The sequence below is a fragment of the Carcharodon carcharias genome, chromosome 10 (genome assembly GCF_017639515.1).
Source record: "Carcharodon carcharias isolate sCarCar2 chromosome 10, sCarCar2.pri, whole genome shotgun sequence".
In the NCBI taxonomy this organism is placed as follows: Eukaryota; Metazoa; Chordata; class Chondrichthyes; order Lamniformes; family Lamnidae; genus Carcharodon; species Carcharodon carcharias.
In genome coordinates, this window is record NC_054476.1 from 29,456,366 (window position 1) to 29,476,172 (window position 19,807).

Sequence of the window (19,807 nt, forward strand, 5' to 3'; positions counted from 1 at the left end):
CTGCTTGAAACAGACCAGATATCTGCTCTCAGCAAAGAGGGTAAAAATTTACCACTTCAAATGAAACTTAACAGAATGACAAACAGTAAGTGGGATTACAACGTAGGCAGTCAGCACTGATTGTCAAAGTCCGTGTTTCCTGGCCAGAAATGACGTTTCAAGCATGCATTTAAGAAGTATTTAGATGAGCACTTGAAACACCATAGCACATAGGGCTACGGGCCAAGTGCTGGAAAATGGGATTAGAATAGATAGGTGCTTGATGGCTGGCACAGACACGATGGGCCGAAGGGCCTGTTTCTGTGTCCTATAACTCTATGACTCTAAATGGTCTTCTTAACACATTTATAATTGGGAGCGTCTCAAGCCAATGATAAATGAAGCTAAAGGGTAAACAATCGCCTGTTGCAAAACTGGCAGCAAAGTAAACAGTCAAACATTGTCTTCTGATTCCTCCTCCTCTCAAGAGGTAACATAGAATCAGTTTCAGCTGACAAATTTTGGATTTCCTGCTTAAATAGTTTATATCAACCCATTCGATTGGAGGGAGTTCTCCCGATTTCAAGGGTATAATCTCTCATTTTGCTACCCTTGCCAAATTTCTGCCTCAAAAGGATTTTCAATACCAACTCAACATGGACAGATTTCCCTCCAGCCAACATAGTCGTAAGAGGTTGACAGTCATCATTCACAGCTGCCAAGCTTGCTGCTCAGAAGGATGTTCTCTCAGGTCATTCTGTGTGGCTAGATTTCCAGTCCAGTCCCAATAGAGTCACAATTTCTCTAATCTTTAATAGCATTGCCAATCTCCCAGGATTGCCCTGGAGCCTCCAGGAATTAAAGATTGATCTTCTGAATGCTTCTGCAACTCAAACCAAGAGGAAAATCATTCAGGTATTAAAAAACAATTGTGCTTGTTTCATTTTTTTCCATTTTTTTAGCTAGAAAAATATGGAGTTGGAAAAGAAAGGGTGCTTGACAAAACAAAGTGCGATATCATGAACCCCCCAGGAATATGTCCAACTTGAGTTGGAGACAACCCCTGCAAAGCAGAACCAGGAACAATGGCCTTCAAGGAGTATCCTATCCCTTAAGCAATTACCTGGGCACTCAACTGAGTAGAGACAAACAATTAGACATAATCACTTGGACAATGGGCCCTGGCTAAGAGAGGTATTCCAAGCCATGGTCTAATCAACTTAGAACTGGAATACAGTAGTCATGACCATATTTAGGTCACTGGGGAGTCGGCGAGAGAGGGTCATGTGACAAGCCAACCCTTGTTATTTTTAAACAACTTTTTTTTCTGTAGAACAGGAGAAGCAACTGGGGTGCTGAAGGAGCAAGACCCTGGGTGGATTCCTTCTTTCTCTCTCTTTCCATTCAACTTGAAAGTTTTAAACCCTGTTTGCTGATTTTGACTATTCAGGTCAAATCTCAAAGGTTTTTTAAAAAGAACTCAACCCAGCGCTGCTGTCTCTGGAAGAACAGATAAATTATCTGTCTACATATTTAAACCACCTTGATGCCTAAAGCAGTAGGACCACCAGGTTCAGCCTGAAGCCCACTGAGTCACCAGCCTTCAAGAGCCATATACCCCTTTAGTTTTAATGGACACTAAATCACTTAATCTATCCTCCCCACTCTGTAATCTATTTGTGTGTGTGTGAGCTTCAAGTGTGCATGTGTGTGAAAGTCAGAGCATTTTCTTATATTACTTAGATCAGGTTAAGTACAATAAATACTATTTCTTTTTAAAAACTCAAGGAAACCTGTCTGTTTTGTGTATTTTATAGCCGCGGCACATAAACAGTTAGACATGCACTAAATTGGCAAACACATCCTTTTTTAAAAAAACCCTATTGCGGTCAAACGAGGAGTAGGAAAAGAGGGGAACCATTCTACCCCTCCTCACCTGGTGGCAACAGCCCTGTATTTTATGATGCCCTACTGATAAAAGAAACATTATTGAATAACTTAGGTGATAGGTTCCTTTTATTAATGAAATATTTTACATATGATGTTCAAATGAGGAGTCTCAGGATCCGACACTGCAACCTAACTCTGTAAGCTGTGAAAAGCAATGGGGTGTGGTAATGTAGCTGGACTAGTAATCCAGAGGCCCAGGCTAACACTCTGGAGACACAGATTCAAATCCCACCATGGCAGTCAGTGGAATGTAAATTCAATTAATTAAAAAAAAATGGAATTGAAAGCTAGTCTCAGTAATGGAAACTATGGTTAAACCCCATCTGATTCACTAGTATCCTTTAGAGAAGCAAATCTGCTCCCCTTACCTGGTCTGGCCAAATGTGCCTCCAGACCCACAGCAATTTGGTTGACTCTTAACTGTTTGTGAGGGATGGGCAACAAATGTTGGCCTTGCCAGCAATGTCAACATGCCATGAATGAATAAAAACAACCTCTTGACTGTCCATTAGTGGTTTGATATAACCTCATTAAAGCACTAATCATCAACCTTAATTAGTATATTTACAATGAAAATTCAACTGTCAAATTGTAGCCGCAATGAGATTTAGTTTTATTTAAAGACAATGAATTCCAGAAACATTATATCAAAGTGTTTTATTTTAATGATCATGTGAATGGTAACATTTTGCTGACAGCATTTTTGAAAGCAACTCTTTGAAAAACATTTTGTATTCTTCTGGTCTATAAATACTATTTCTACAATACATTTGAAATGTTAGAGTAGCATTAAGACTTGTAAATGTTCGTTTGGGATGAGTAAAATCATAAAATGGTGGCCATTTGCCCTTTGTACCTGTGCTAGCTCTTTAGCTGAATATCCACTCTAATCTCATTTCCCTGCCTCTGCCCCCTATCCTTTTACATGCTACCTTTTCAAAAACTAATGCAATTCCCTCATAAGTGATGTTGCTGTCTCTGCACAATAGCTACTTAAAAAGCATCCCATGCCTGAAAATCCATTGTGGGAATTCTAATTGGCTCCCTTGTTTTTCTTGTGATATATATTTGGTGGGGTTTTGGCAGCTTCAAGACCATTCAAAACATCCTTTAAGTTCCTTCATTTGCTCTGCTTCATATTAAGTGCCATTTAGTTCATCCAAAGCTCTGTTGCCTATATCCTAAATTGCATCAAGGCCCATTCATCCATTACCCCTGTGCTCGCTGGGCTACATTGGCTCCTAGTCTGACAACATTCGGATTTTAAAAATTCACATTGTTGTATTTAAATCACTCCATGGCATTGCCCCTCCCTATTCCCCAGTGCTGCAATCCTCCAAATCTTGGCAGCCCTCCAATTCTAAATCCTTGGGCTTTACGATTTTAATGCTTCACTGCTATTTTCAACTGTCTGGGCCCTAAGCTCTGGCATTCCATCCCTAAATCACCTCCCCATCTATCCTCTTTTAAGATGCGCCTAAAACCTTTTTAGACAAGTTTTTTTAGCCACCTGCCCTTACGTCTCCTTCTGTGACACTGTGTCAATTTTTTTTTGATCACACATGTGAAGCGCTTTAGGACGTTTTACTACCTTAAAAGTGCTATATAAATGCAAGCTAACATTAAGAATGTAAGCATAAGAATATGACAAACTAGTGTTGCTGTTGTTCACTAGAATCATTGCTAACCTTTGTCCTGGAGAATTTAGATGGCAGGCGCAGGTGATCCTCCAACCAAGCAGCATCCACATCTAACTTGAAAAGGGGAAAAGGAACTGGGAGTGAGCCATGTGTGCTTTTATTTCACACAAAGTGGTCCCTATGCATCATCACACATTGCTCAGCACCACAAGTAATCTTAGCAATGCACCATGACAACAGCAGGTCAGACCGCATCATTGAACTATGCTGGGTACAACTCTAAATTGCACAAAATTAAATTCTTCATTAAAGAATATACCTATATACATGCACACACACACTCACAAAAAAGTCTGAAATGGAAGTGCTAGCATATTATTTGACTATCACTCTGATAGTAGTACCATAAAATGATACTATTTGTACAAATGGTGAACACAATCAGACATAACAGATCAAAAGATTCTAGCATGCTAATCAGTTGCTTTATGATATAAATGCATCACACCATGCATACCTGGAGTAATTCCTTCTGCACATGTGACAGTGTGTTGACTATCTATCCAGTTGTAGCCAGAGAATCACATGCAATCTCTTCCCTCTCCTGCACCGTTACTTCTGGAGTCCCCCAAAGATCGATCATTGGTGCCATTCCTATTTCTCATCTACATACTGCCGCTACATAACATGAAAAACATATCAGGTTCCACATGTTCACTTATCATACCCAGGTCCACCTCATCCCCACCTCTCCTGACTTGCAGCGTCTTTGATTTGTCAGACTGCTTGGTTGAGATCCAGTGCTGGATGAGCAGAAATTACTTACAACTAAATATCAGAAAAATGAAGCCATTGTCCATGGTCCACACCATAAACTGTTCTGAGCCATCAAATTCATTTCCTGAGCAACTGTTTGAGGCTGGACCAGGCTTTACATAATCATAATTCCTATTTGAAGTTGAAATAAGCTTCCCACCACCACTTCCACCTCTGTAACATCACGTCTCCACACCGCCTTCAGCTCATCTGCTGCTAAAACCCTCATTCATGCCTTTTTGTTTATTGACTGAAATTGGCTCCCAGTCCAACAATGCCTTAATTTTAAAATCCTTCTGTTCAAATCCATCTATGTCCTCACCCCTCTTTATCTCTGTAACCTCCACCAGCTCTACAGCCCTCTGCAATCTCTGTACTCCTCCAATTCTAGCCTCTCGCACATCCCCTATTTTAATCACTCCACCACTGGCAGCAGTACCGTCAGCTGTCTAGGCCCTAAGCTTCGGAATTCCCTCCTTAAACCTCTCCAACTCTCTAGTTGCTCCTTAACACTTACCTTTCTTCACCACCCTTTTTGTCACCTGTCACAATATCTCACATAGTTCAGTGTCAAAATCTTATATGGTTACATTTCTGAGGACCGCCTTAGGATGTTTCACTATGTTAAAGGTGCTGTATAAATGCAAGTTGTTGTTGTTGTTGTTGTGGCTTCAACACTTAATAACATTTGTCGACCAATCTACAGGGAATGACCAAATCTGAAATGTGCAGAAAAACCTAATAACTAACAAATAAACCAGCAAATCTTGCTGTCATCTCAGAAACTAATTTATCTGACTTGCGGCTACTTTGTAAACCCCAGGCAGTCAGTTTTTATTCACTGATTTTCCACTTGTCCCTCCTTGTCAGGTTTTGTCCCCTAGTTACCTGTTCAGGTTACCCAACAGCAAATGAAGTATTGCATCATTCAGAACAAACCAATTCAACAAGCCTAGGTCACCTGGAAATCCACACAAGGACTTCATGTAAATGAGGTCAGTGAGTGAAGTGGTTCAATTATTTCACACACTTACATTAAACAGTACCAAAAAGAGAGATGCAATGAAAAGTTAGTGCCATTTGAAAAGAGAGATTGCAGAATTTGTAATAATTCATTCTCAAGATTTAGGTATTGTTGGCAAGACCAATATTTATTGCCCATCCCTAACTGCATTTGATATGGCGTTGGTGAGCCACCTCCTTGAAACTCTGCATTATGTGTGGTATAGCTACATGGTGCTATTAGGGTTGGAGACCCAGGATTCTGACCCAGCGACCTTAAAGAAATAGCGATATATTCCAAGTCAGGATGGTGTGTGCCTTGGAAGAGAGCTCGCAGGTGATGGTGTTCCCTAGTATCTGCAACCTTGTCCTTCTAAGTGGTGAAAGTCACAGGTTTGGGAGGAAACAAAGACTGGAAGCATTTAAATCAAATGAATATGTTATCTTTTGTAATCCATGCTCACCAAATGGAACCGCATGTAGTACTATTCAGAACCCAGCCAGATAACTCTTGGCTGTCCTAGTGGAAGATCTTGCTGGTGTTTCATTACTCATGACAAAAGATTATATAACGTGGTGGAAATGATCTGACATCTTACGTCCCATGTGAAGGGAAAAAAACTGAATGTGCTCAATGCTCCCAACATTTTTAACTGTACAAGTCTATTGAAATAAAGTCTTTGTCCAATACACATGGATTAGCGCTGCCTCATCATTGGTGTAAACAAAGGTCTGGGCAAAGGTGGCCCCTTGAGTCAATGAGGTACAGATTGGACTACATTAAGCAAGTGAGATTGAACTTTCAATCACTTTACATATGGCAAGTACTTGCAGCCTGTTAATCCGCTCCTGTGTCTTCAACAGAAACAGATGAGTGTTCATAAATTGGAGGAAATTGTCACATTGTCAGCTATCATTTCCTTTGTTGGTATCACAATTCAATGTGGTTTCGAGTCAGATCTTCTCCATAGTTGGTGGCCTGGCTGCCAACAAACATATTCCAATTGTCTAGGATCTCTTGTTTTGATAATCTTTTATCCTATTAAAAGAATGAAATACAGGATACTTAAATGTTTTGGGACAAAAAATGGAACAAGTTCTAGCCTATCAATAGCTGATTATTATGAAAGCATTACCTGAAGATATGGTTGAAACAGATAACACAGGAACTTTCAAAGGGCAATTGTACATATATTTGAAGAGAATAAATTTGCAGGACAAGGGAAAACCTGGGACTAAATTGGACAGACCTTTGAAAGAGCCAGCACAAGTCCAATGGGCTGAATGGGCTTTTTCACGTCTGTAAAATTCTATGATTCTTTGATCAAGTTGATGGCATACAATTATTTTTACATAAGACATGCACACTTTGATTACATGCACTGTAATGCAGAGATGGGGAAACTCAGTCATGTGGAGAAGCTCGACAAACCGAGGTTGCTCTCTTTAGAGTAGAGCAAAACAGGTTAAAGGGAGATTTAATAGAGGAGTTCAAAATTGAAGGATTTTGGAAAAGTAGATAGGAAAAAACTCTTTCCACCGGCAGGACAGTTGGTAATCAGAGGACACAGAAATGAAGATAATTGACAAAAGAATCAGAAGGAAGGTGAGAAGTAATATTTTCACTCAGCAAGTTGTTACGATCTGGAATGTGCTGCCAGAAAGGGTGATGGAAGCAATTTCAATAGTAACTTTCAAAAGAGGAATTGGATATTTATGTAAAAAGCAAAAAAAAAATGCAGGGCTATGGGAAAGAACAGGGGAACTGGGACTAATTGGATAGCTCTTTCAAAGAGCTGGCACAGGGACGATGGGTTCAATGGTTTCCTCTTGTTCTAGATCATTCTATATAATGTGCAAATGGGCATCCAGTAAAACAGTGAGCATTATATGCACTGAATTACAATGTATTCTGATGGGTGATCCAGGAGCGAATATCAGGCATTAGTCAAATTGAAGGAATCCTTTTGATTTGATTATACTCTATTGATCATTGAAGGGTATCCATTGGCATTGTATAATGCAGACTGGAATTGGTAGTGGTCATTTTATTTATATTTACTTTTTCTTAGCAATGGTGATTGCCATGGCAGAGATCCATCCTGCTGTTGGTTTGTGACGATGACCTCTCTGAAGGAAGTGAATTTCTGCAAGGTCAGCAAACGCAAAGCAAACAAGCCAACAAAGTCTATTTGCAGAGTCTGTTTAAGCCGAGTCTACTACAAACAGAACTTGTGACTGAAACTGCACCAACTTCTCCCAATAGAAGCAGGGTGATTTATCCAGAAAAATCCAGTCAGTGGAGGACAGGTACATTTTGCAATTGAATATTTCTCCAGTAAAATGCTGTGAGTGGAGGATAGTTAAACAATATAAATTATTTGCTTAAAATCTACCATAGTCACTTACAGCAATGCAGACTCCAAGCATGATTGACAGGGGAATTACCCAATCATCTCTATTCTGACAGGGAATAGTCATGTTAATATATAAACAAGCTATAGAAACTACACTATACAGCTTTTTTCCCCAATTCCACCAGCGAAAGTTGCTATCTTTAAGCTGCCTTTTTATTGCATCAATATATATACTTAGAACATCTGTGGAATCTTGAAGGGTGAACCTGGCGACATTTACAAGGGGTCAGGGAAAGACACATATTTCTGGGTATTCCCAGTAAACAGCCTCACTGAATTTTGGTAAGTTTACATTTGGGTTGTCAGGAATTTAGGCTAGAAATTTAACCTTGGGTCAGTTATTAACACTCTTGCATCTTGAGTTAAAATTTTAAGCCCCACTCCAGAGGCTTGAGCACAAAACCTAGCTGGCTCTCCAGTGCTCTACTGATGGAATTCTGCACTGTCAGAGGGTGCCACTGTTCAGATGAGGCATTGATCCAGGGCTATGTCAGCCATAAAAGATCCCATAGTCACTATTCGAAGAACAGGAGAGTTATGCCTTGGTAGCCTGGCCAAAATTTATCCCTCAACCAACATAGATGATCACACTGTGTTTGTGAGAGTTTGCTGTGCACAAATTGGCTGTTGTGTTTCCTACATTACAACAGTGACTACGCTACAGAGGTACTTCAACAGCTGTGAGCTCACTGGGACATGCTTGAGGTTGTGAAAAGGTGTTATGCAAATGCAATCTTTTATCTTTGTGGAGACAAGAGAGTGCAACTTTCGGTGACTATTCCAATGGCACATCCTGGATGAGAGCTCTTGGGTTCCACTGGACACAACAGTTTTTAAGATTTTTAAGGTCTGAGAAAAAACACCTCATGTGATCTTGGCAATGTCAGCTCCAGATAAGACCTGAATCTCAAGCAAATATATCAGTAAAATATGACCAATCCCAGTCACTTGTGAAACTCACAAGTCCTTTTGTTAAGGATGAACTATAAACAATCAGGACTACTATACCAGCTGATTCTTCTTCCTGCCTCACCTTGGACAACAAACTCAATGGGTGTTAGGCAAATACGAAATGAGTCTCATTGACTTTTCATTGTATTGTGATTCTTCCTCATCTTAAAACACTCAAAATATGAAAGGCCACAACAAAGGATGTGTATCGGCCCAAACCGCTACCTTATTTGGGAAAGGTCTTTGGACTTGAATAGTTTGTACCTGCTTTTAAAAGTTACAGCAGAAGCTGTTCGGATCAGAGAAACATCATGAGGGATTCCATCTGAAAGCCATCAAACCAGCTGTAAGACAACATAGCCAAGGTAAAACCTTATGCCTTGAAAGAGGGAGAAGGAATCTCTCCCTGACCCCAACAACCAGTTCACCCACGAGCCGACTGCCTGGCAATTCAACTACAAGAAATCTCGCAGCTTAGTAAGAATCCTCTGTTTTTATCCGACGTCCACTCCAAGCTACAACATCAATTCAGTTATGAAACTGCAGGCCTGCTATGAAAGAGACTGAAATCATTTCAACTTGTAATTGTATTGATTTTTCCTCATCAGTATCTATTCTTTATGTGTGTGATAGTGGGCAGGATTTTTCATTTGGCGGGTGAGCTCAGTGGGGGCGGGCATGGAGCTGATTGCTGCCCGCAATCGGCTCCACGCCGCCATTTTATGCAAGCAGGCCAATTAAGGCCCGCCTAGCGTAATATGCCGCTGGTAGCGCTCAGCACTACCTGTGTGGGCGGGGGGAGGAGGGAGAGTCGGGGCTAGTGCTCTTTCATGAAGCTGCCTCAGGGAGATTGAATTGATAATGAAATTATTAAATAGAAAGGTGTAAAAATTTATTAAACATGTCTCCTTGTGTGATTGTGTCACATGAGTTGGGACATGTTTTTAAATTTATGAAAATTTTTAAATTTATTCATTAAACCTTTAAGAAACCTCATCCCGCTCGTGGATGAGATTTCCTAAAAATGCGAAGGCTACTTGGCCTTTTTAGTCTGCCTGCCAACCTTAAGGTTGGACAGGCAGCGTTTAGAATAACTTTGATTAGATCCTTAATGGCCTTAATAGGCCGATAACATATTGGCGGGTGCGTAGCCAACTCCGGCACACGGCCAACAAATGAAACATTGCGACTGAGCACGATGACATTGGGGCGCACTCCCGATGTCATCGCAGGTCTTTTTATGTGTCGGCATGTTGGGCCAGCCCCCACACACCGACTGGAAAATTCTGCCCTGTATGTGTGAGATGTTGCAGTAAAAACCTCTGAGGCAACAATGTGATAATAAATAATCCTCTTTATTTTTAAATTCACAAAAGCTTGCTACTGAAACTTATTTAAATTGGGATAAACCACCCTGAGGGTAACAATTCACACTCAGCGCACACATTAAAAAAAACTTTTATCGCGCACAATAAAAAAACACAAATTCTATATCCATAACGTATTGAATAGAAAAGCAAGGAAGTCATGTAAACCTTTCTAATCACTGGTTCGGCCTCAGTTGGGGTGTTTTGTGCAGTCCTGAGCAACACATTTTAGTAAGTCTGTTATGGCCTTGGAAAGGGATCAGAGGAGGCTTACCAGAATGATACCAGGGATGTGGAACTTCATTTATGTAGAGCAATTGGAGAAAGTGGCATTGATCTGCTTAAAGCAGATAAGGTGAAAGGGAGATCTGATAGAGGTGTTCAAAATGATGAGGGGTTTTGATAGAGCAAATGGGGAAGGAACTACTTTCTTCGCAAGTGGGTTTGTAATCAGATATCATAGATTAAAAATGCCTGCCAAATGAACTACAGGGAAAATGAGGAGAATTTTTTGCACACAAGGGATCGTTAAGGTCTAGCACTTAGATGTTAACTTTCAAAGGACAACTGTATGGTGTACTTGAAGAAGGCTAATTTGCAAGAAAATGGCACAAAAGCTGGGATGTGGGATTAAATTGGACAATTCTTTCAAAGAGCTAGCACAGACATGATGGGCCAAATGGCTTTCTTCTGCATCCCAAAATCTATTACTCTACATATAGAACTTCTCCAGTCTTACAGGAATGTATTCTTACTCACCCCATTCTTGTCAGACTCGTAGACAAGATGCCTGGCTTCAGCCTGTGCATGGTCATAATCCTCCGGGAGGATCCAGTGTTTGATTTCAGACTTGTCCATCTTTCCATCCTTGTTTAAGTCGCGGAAATCGGTAAACTGCTCCCGCTCAGTCTTGACCCATTCGGGCTCAGTGACACCTTCTTCTCGTGCATACATATCAGCTAAAAGAAGAGCAAGAAAATGAGTCTGACTGACCCCATGAATCCTTGCACTGCTAATCTCAGAGCAAGTGCAAGCAGGAGAAGTTTTTAATAGAGCGTGGCACCCTAACTCGCACTAAATCCCATTTACACATGACTCCCGTCCTTGCTGACCTATGTTGGCTCATTATTCAGCAAGACCTCAACTTTATAACTTTTGTCCTCACATTTAAATCCCCCCATGGCTTTGCCCTCTCTCCATCTCTACAATCTCTTACATCCCTTCAACCCTCCAGGATCCCTGCACTTCTTTAACTCTGGCCTCTTGCACAACAGTCCTAATATTTCTTTTTGCGCCTCAATGTCAAAATTTGTTTGATAATACTCCTGTGTAGTACCTTTGGATGCCTTACAATGTTAAAGATGCTATATAAATGAAAACTATTGCTGTGTGGTATTGATGTTGTTAGCCAATATGTCACAGCATCATTTAAGCCCACAGCAAAACCAAGGCGACAGAATCGGGAAGCTGACAGTAACTAAACGTGGCATCATGAATGGCATGAATCGCTTTTATTTTGTAATTATCAGCAGCTGCGAAACTATTACACTTCAAAAGCCCCAATGAGGCTTTACCAATGGTTTTCATAATAAATAAAAGTATACCCCACACCTCTGAAAACAAAGGCAGTTTACTTTTGGTATTTTCATCCCTTTTTCCTATGTGTGACAACTTTAACTCTCACCTGACAATACTACAACACGTATCACTTTTGTGCTAAATAGAATGGTTTTCACTCTGTGATGTTCACTCTCAAGTAGCGATGCAGTTGGACTGCATTATAGTTTATTCCCCAAAATATTGCAGATTCCATGACCAATTAAAAATACAATGAATATCAGTCCTTGAAGGGCTAACTATAGAGAGCAATTCTAATCTAACCTGCCCATTGAGATACTGATGGAATTGGGTGGAAGCCGGTTTTATTCTTCATTCAAGGTAGCCCGGATCTTCCAAGGAGTAGTAATCATTGTCGGATTGCTGCTCCATTCGAAAATTCCCCTTACTTGATACTGCTCTGCATTTCTTCCAGGACTTTGTGCTCAGCTTTTCCAGAAATGCAGTGCAGTGTCTATCAAAGCAGAGTAAGAGTTAGGGGAAGACAGGATATGCCACCTTATTATTGCACTAGCTCATATGCTAAGTTTAAATTTCCAGCCTTTGAATGTTAGTGAACGGGTGAGTGAATGGGTAGAGTGGTAGGGTGAGTAGGTGGGTGAGGTGGGTAATTGGGTTAGTTGGGTGAGGAGGTAGTCGGGTCAGGTCAAGAGGGCTAGTCAGGTTGGCGCGGGGGTCGGGGGGGGGGTTAATCAGGTCAGATCAGAGGGTAGTCAGGTCAGATCAGCGGGGTAGTTGGGAGGGTCCTGAGGGGTAGTCAAGAGGCACAGGACAGATAGTCGGGGGTTTGATTGTGCGGGGGGGGGTCCACTCCTGAAGCTACCCAGGAGTTAGACTAGGTTTTAATCTGTCTAACATTTCCTGGTAATTATTCAGGTAGGTACGTCAAACTGTCCGAAGTCCATGATCTTAAGTGTCAGAGACATTTGCGGAGGGTCCAGGGGAGTGGAGGAATTGCCCATAAGAAGTTCAAACTTCCTGGGTATTCCCATGAGATCAGTGCGTCAGGACAACCGCAGGGTCCTGATGCGCATCTTCAGTCATGCATCCAGCCTCCAAAGATCCGGAGACTGGAAGATTTAGACCATCATTTATAAAAAGATAGATGAAATTAACTGGGTGCCTTGTTTATATACAGTTCACTGGTGTTCCCGAATGTGGCATAAGCAAGTTAGCACTCGGTGTTAGCTAGGAAAGGCCACCAAACAAAAACAACTTGCATTTATATAGTGCCTTTGACATAATAAAATGTCTCAGGGCGCTTTAATAAAGCAAAACCTGACACTGAACCTCATAAGGAGATATTAGGCCAGGTGACCAAAAGCTTTGCCAAAGTGGCAGGCATAAGGTCTTAAAGGAGGAAAGTGAGGTGGAGGGGCAAAGTAGTATAGGGAGGGAACTCCAGAGTTTAGGACTCAGGTAGCTGAAGGTGGAGCGATGAAAATCAGGGATCCTCACGAGGCCAAAATTAGGCAAGCGAAGCAACCTTGGAGGGTGTGGAGCTGGAGAAGATGACAAAGATAGGGAGGGGCAAGGTCTTAGAAGGACTTGAAGACAAGCATGAGAATTTTAAAATAGAGGGATTTATTGTGCAGAGCCAATCTAGGTCAGCGAGCACAGGAGTGACAAGTGAACAGGACATTAGGACGTAGGCATTAGAATTTTGGAATGACCTCAACTTTACGGAGGGTAGAACATCAGCTAGGAGTGCATTGAAATTAGTGGTGTATTGTTCAGATACACATAGTACAAATTCATCCAATATTTTTGTCTACCTTAGGAAGGAGAAAAAATGCCTCAGGATAGATTTTCCCCCTAATTTGTTCCATTAATTAAAATCAAGCATTTTTACATTGTAAAAATAATTTTAAGTAGATGTGGACCATTAGGTTTGTTAATTTTGCCACATGTGTTTAATGTGTTCAGTACGTATGTGATGTGAAGGCAGCTTGTGCACTCATACATAGAAAGCAGCCACCACTGTTCACATATCAGCACCTGGTGACAACTACTGAGCAATTACAGGTAGCTAATGGCTCTGAATGGAATTTAATTACAGTGAAATTAATTAATGTGAAATCACTGTCTACTCTAACTCGCACCGAGTCCTGTTCACATATCATTGCTGGGCTCACTAATCTGCATTGAGTCCTGATGCATCAATGCTTCAATTTTAAAATTCACATCCTACTTTTCAAACCCCTCCTTGACCTGGATCCTGTCTATATCTGCCGCCTCCTCTGGCCATACAATCCTCTAAGATCTTGGCACTCCTGCAATTTTGGCCTCTTGCACATCCCCAATTTTCATTGCTCCACCAATGGCGGCTATGCCTTCAACTGCCAAAGCCTGAACATCTGGAATTCCCTCCCTAAACCTCTCTTTAATCCTTTAAAACACTCTTTAAAACCTGCCATTTAGGCAAAGCTCTTGGCCCACCTGACCCGATATCTCTTTATGTGGTCCAGTGCCCAATTTTGTTTGATAACACTCCTGTGAAGTGTCTTGGGATGGTTTGCTATGTTAAAGGTGCTATATAAATGCAGGTTGTTGTTGAAACTGTACTTACTGTTTTTGTTACATGAAAGGATTTGAGATCTTGGTCTATTTTATCAGACTAGTTAAATCATGTACAAAGCTGTGCAACTAATGAAAGAATTACTTTTAGGTACTCTTTGTTATTTAGAGATGCTCATAGTTAATTAATAGGTAAATTGCTGACCAATGTGAAATCCATGTTATTGCTAGCGCCCATCTTACTGTGTTACAGTCACCGTTGCCCGCCTCACACAGATAATCCAGTCAAGGCTGCCAACAGGTGCCCTCCAGGGAATTCATGGGTCCAAATCCTAACAAAAACAATGCGCCAAATCTTCCTGCAAAAATAATAGCGTAGAAGCAATGCACGCCATTATTAATGTGCAAATTGCCCAGCAAGTTTAGGGGTTCAAGAGATATGCCGTGAATTGTGAATCTCAGAACCTGCTGTTCAATTTACACCACCCCACCATTTGCTTCCCACAAATAGCATCTCACCTCTGTCTCCCCATTATTTTTAAGATCTTGCTGGATTTGCACATTATTGCTCCATTATACCCACCACAAAATGCAAGGCTCATAATTACAACCCTTTTAACAACACGATAAATGTTAATGAATAGCAATCAAGCTCTCTAACCCAAAAAGTGAATGATGTAAACTGTTAAACCTCATTCCTGCAGGTAGTAAATTGTTGTCAAGAGATGCAAAAACATGAAACAGAACTTTTTACTGTTTTTGTTCACTTTAAGTTTCTATATTTTTTACCCTCTCTCTCTTAATCCAATATTTGTTTCTCTCTGTTTATGTCTCTTTCTGGACTTTATTTGGCTCTAATTCACCCAAATTCCTTCACCATTGTTCCTCAGTTTCTCTTCAATCCTTAAATCTCATTGGTTTAAGGAGATAAGACTGTTGTTCACTGAGATCCCAGATGTCCAGTTATCAGTTTGCATTTCCAGGAAATTATGACACAAATTATATTTGAGCTAAAAGATGAGTTAAAAAGTCTAACTAATTCTGAACGCTGTGAGATACCCCACTCCAGCAAGATTTGGCCCTAAAGATCTCAATAACACTGTCGTGGTCAAAGTCTAATGCTCTAATAATGCTCGAGGCTGTTCAAAGAACAATACGGCACTGCAAAACTGCAATTGAGGACCATCACCAGCGCAACTGAAAGACTTGTCAGTAGATCCAAAAGTCAAATTAATTAATTTTTCATTTATTTAAATTTATATAAAATTAAAATATATTTGCATTTATCCCTCACTCAATATTATTAAAGCAGATTATCTGGTCTTTGTCACTTTGCTGTTTGTGAGACCTTGCTGTGAGCAAATTTGCTGCCACATTTCCTCCATGACGACAATAATTATACTTCAAAATGTGCGGTACTGAAATCATGAAAGGCACTCCATAAATGCCAGTTCTTTCTTTAAATGACCAAATGGTGGTGAATTATGCAGATCCAGTCCTTAATAATTTATTTCCTAATGCACAATATTCTTGTATCTATGTGTAAAGCCATTTGTATTCATGTCAGCTATCGGCTATGACATCACACTGAACAAATAATCTATAAGAACAGGCTGCTTACATTAAAAATCCCTCCATTTTATTTAGTAAATATCTTCAATGTGTACGAACATGCGATTATTACTTGTATTTCATAAAGATATAGCTATCAAAGTTAGTATGTCAGTTTGATTTCAGTCGTAAAAGCAGTGTACATCTTGTTTATTTAATGGTTGTCTCAGGATTATATTTTTATGACGATGCTGGAAAATATACAGAATAATGCAGCAGTGAAGAAAGTTGTTTGGCTGATCGTGCTTGTGCCAGCTTTTTTGAAAGAGCTTAGTCCCACTTCCCTGCATTCTTCACAGCCCTGCAATAACTTGCCTTTTGATGATATATATTCAATTTCCTTTTGGAAACTACTCTTGAATCTGCTTCCATCGCCCTTTCATGCAATGCATTCCAGATCACAAGTCACTGTGTTTTAAAAAAGCTCCTTGTCTCCCCGCAGTTCGTTTTGCCCACTGTCGGCTGCTGAACTTTCCCTCCCTCAGATTTGAGTGCAGACATTGAAGAAAATGTAGAGGCATAGAGAGTTTGAAGCTTTTAAATCTTGAGTCTGGCATTTCCCCATTACTGCAGAGGGCACTGCTGCTACACCAGGGGGACTTGACACCCACACAAGGAGCTACAGTCATGTTACAGTTGGATTGGGAAACAATCCAGGAAAGATTTCCCAATGATTGCACGGAAACTAATCAGAAAATAATGAATGGGTCAAAATATGTGATTCGAAAGGCATCGTTCCTTACCAATGTACTCATCCTCATCGACAAATCCATCTTCATTCTTATCGATGTCTTCAAGTGTTTCCTAGTGAAAAAAGCACTTTGTAAGTACAGTTACTGACTGTACACAGAAAGAAATAACTTGCATTTATGCTACCCATTTCACTATCTCAGGTCGTTCTAGAGCCCTTTCACTTCAATGGCCTCACCCCTCCCTATATCTGTCGACCGTGTCTTCAGCTGCCTAGGCCAGAAGCACTGGCATTTCTTTCCTAAACCTCTCTGCATTTCCACCTCACTCTCCTACCTTAAGCCATTTCTTAAAACTTACCTAGTTGTCAAAGCTTTTGATCTGCTGTCTTATTATGTCTTTATGTAGCCTGGTGTCAAATTTTATTTGATAACCCTCCTGTGAAGCACCTATAGATGTTATTCTACATTAAAGCTGCTATACAAATGCAAGCTGTAGTTGTTGTATTTAGCCAATGAGGTACATTTGAAGTGTAGTCACACCATAATGTAGGAAACTCAGCAGCCAATTTGTGCACAGCAAGACTCCACAAAAGCAGTGTAATGATGACCAGGTCATCTATTTTTAGGTATTCGTCGACAGATAAATATTGGCCAGGAAACCTGGCAAAGCTCCTTGCTCTGTTGTTGTGCTTAGACCGTTGTGACACCACACAGAAAAATGCACCGACCTTCACTGTGCCCTAGGAATCGCCCTTGAGTTGCAGCCCTTCTCATCAAACACAACAGTGGGCAAACATTTCAACATTAGCAGCCAGAAGGCACAACAGGACAATGGCAACCAGGCTCTAGTGCTGTACTGGTGCCTTACAGGTAGCTACTGTGCACGTTTCAAGGTATCCACGGGGTCATGATTCTTTGTGTGATAGGAATTCCCAGTGCCCACTAGAGGAACGCATTTCTTGCCAATCTTATTTTTAGGCACTGTTACTAAGCCTTTTACGTCCCCCAGCTTAACACTCCTTAGAATCTTGGATCATACTTAGCTTTGCATGCTCCCTTCTATAAGAATTATAATATAGACCTCCAGCTTGATTACTCTGATCACTTTGTGCACAATTTTTCAAGAGTTCGTGTTCCTGGCACAGGTGGAGGATTGCACATGAAGAGACCGTCACATAAGTAAGAGCTGCTAATTATAATACTCAATTGACAACAGATCTGGATAAGTGGGCAGTTGTAGGTTATAGCTATCAGGAAAGAATAAATAGGCTGTGGCTCTTTTCTCTAAAACAAAGATTTGGCTGAGCAGGCAGCCTAATAGAGGTCTTTAAAATTCTGAAGGGTTTTGATAGGGTAGGCATGAAGATGTTTCCACTTGTGGGGAGACCAGAAGTAGGGATCACAAATATAAGATAGTCACTGCTAAATCCAATAAAGAAATTCAGGAAAAAATTCTTTACCTAGAGAGGGCATGGTGAGAGGGCAGTCAGTATTCAATGTCTAATGTCACTCTAACACTGAAGCTTAAATTTGACAAGAGAATAAATAAATTTAAGGATTAACATTAAGATAAATGGTTTAAGACAGGTATCCAATTGGCGGACAGAGGACCAGCATTCAACAGCTTCATTCATTAAACTAGCAGAGATCCCTGTCCCATACTTTCAAGCAGCTAATGTTGCGGTGATTGTATCAACAAGTTTGCTCAGAATTGTTACACTTGGAACAAGATATTGGGCAGGATTTTGCCCTTGGCGGGGGTGCTCGGCAGGGGCGGACTGGGCAGTCGGGCAGCCGACCACCGCCCACTATTGGCTCTGCTCCACGATTTCACGTTGGCGGGCCAATTAAGGCCCTGTGTGCATCGTGAGTAGCAGCACTGAGCGCTGCCTGTGTGGGTGGGGGGAGGAGGGAGAGCTGGGCCTAGCGTGTAGTTCGTGCATGCACTTTTTTGAAAAATTAATAAAGACAGTAAAAATTCAATAAAAGCAAAATACTGCAGGTGTTGGAAATCTGAAGCAAAAACAAAAATAGCTGGAAAAACTCAGCAGGTCTGACAGCATCTGTGGAGAGGAATACAGTTAACGTTTCGAGTCCGTATGACCCTTCATCAGAACTGATGATTAGTTCTGAAGAAGAGTCATACGAACTCGAAACATTATCTCTGTCTTCCTCTCCACAGATGCTGTCAGACCTGCTGAGTTTTTCCAGCTATTTTTGTTTTTGTTAAAAGTTTAATAAAACAAGTCCCCTCATGTGACTCTGGAGAATTGCAATACAAGGAGGTGCCATTGTTTCTCCATTGTTTTGTAGCAAAATGTCCTCAGCAACAAGATCTTAATGCTCCTAGCAGCCGATCCTGGATTACTCAACCCTTTGGTTTTCAATATTAAATCAAATGAAGTAAATGTTGAAAGATCCATTAACTGCTACAGTATAAAAAAAACCTTTCCATTCAACAACTAGGATGATATGAGCAAGATAAAGCTGAGAAGGAATGGTTAATATGTAGTTATCAAATAAACTTTAGAGTTTTGTTCATAATTTATCATATAACTAAGCTAAAGGTTCCATCTGGTGGTCAACATCTGATGAGATGGGACACGTGCAGACATTTACTCAAAGTTACGAGCGTAGGAATAACTGTTAAGTCAAAGGAAGGATGCTAATTAATTATGTGGAAAGAATGAGAGGCAAGCAAAGGCTACCACTAGCCAATGCAAGGTGCTTAATTTCTAAGCAGGGACGATGCCATCACAATTTATTGCTTAAGGCCCTTGTTGGTTTGGTTTGGACTTTGTTGCTTTATTTTAAGCGTCTTAGGCCAAATGTTTGTTTCTTATCTGAGTGGTACCCTTAAAAGGGCACTTGTGGTGCTGGCTTCTTGTCAAGTGAAACTGGGGCAACTCAGTGCCACCCTGAATGACCCAATTAAAACAGCCCCCCTGCCTTCAGCCCCTATGGTAGCAACAATGGTGAGTGGTGGGAGGATGGGAGGAGGAACAGAAGGAAATAAATTCTCAGTAAGAAGTCATGGTGTAACCTGAATTCATTGTCAGCATCTCAAAAATGAGATGGGGGCAATAACTGGATTATAGTAATTTTAATATTAGCATTTTTTAAGAGCAATAAAATGACAAGCATTTGAGATTTGAGATATAGAGAATGTCTTTGCAAATGATGTATATATTTATTGAAAAAGAGGCTTTGCCTGTTTCACCTCACTCTTTCAAAGAGCTGGCACAGAC

At 40.7% G+C, this 19,807-nt stretch overlaps 1 protein-coding gene across 3 annotated transcripts in view; it reads right to left on the bottom strand.

Annotated features, from left to right (window-relative positions):
- Positions 1–1,977: 1,977 nt before the first annotated feature.
- The window catches only part of rcn1 (reticulocalbin 1, EF-hand calcium binding domain), a 45,350-nt gene continuing 27,520 nt past the window's right edge, over positions 1,978–19,807 (bottom strand). Inside the window, exons 5-8 of one of the 3 annotated variants that reach the window (XR_005944197.1) lie at positions 16,611–16,671; positions 10,882–11,081; positions 9,020–9,099; positions 1,978–6,426 (exon numbers count right to left, since the gene is read on the bottom strand). Coding sequence is in view for 2 of the 3 variants with exons in the window: in XM_041197300.1 (XP_041053234.1) it covers positions 6,319–6,426; positions 10,882–11,081; positions 16,611–16,671 (369 nt within the window). In the remaining variant the exon portion in view is untranslated. Of the gene's footprint in view, positions 6,427–9,018; positions 9,100–10,881; positions 11,082–16,610; positions 16,672–19,807 lie in introns of those variants that run through there. The other 2 variants (XM_041197300.1, XM_041197301.1) reach the window with 2 other exon arrangements.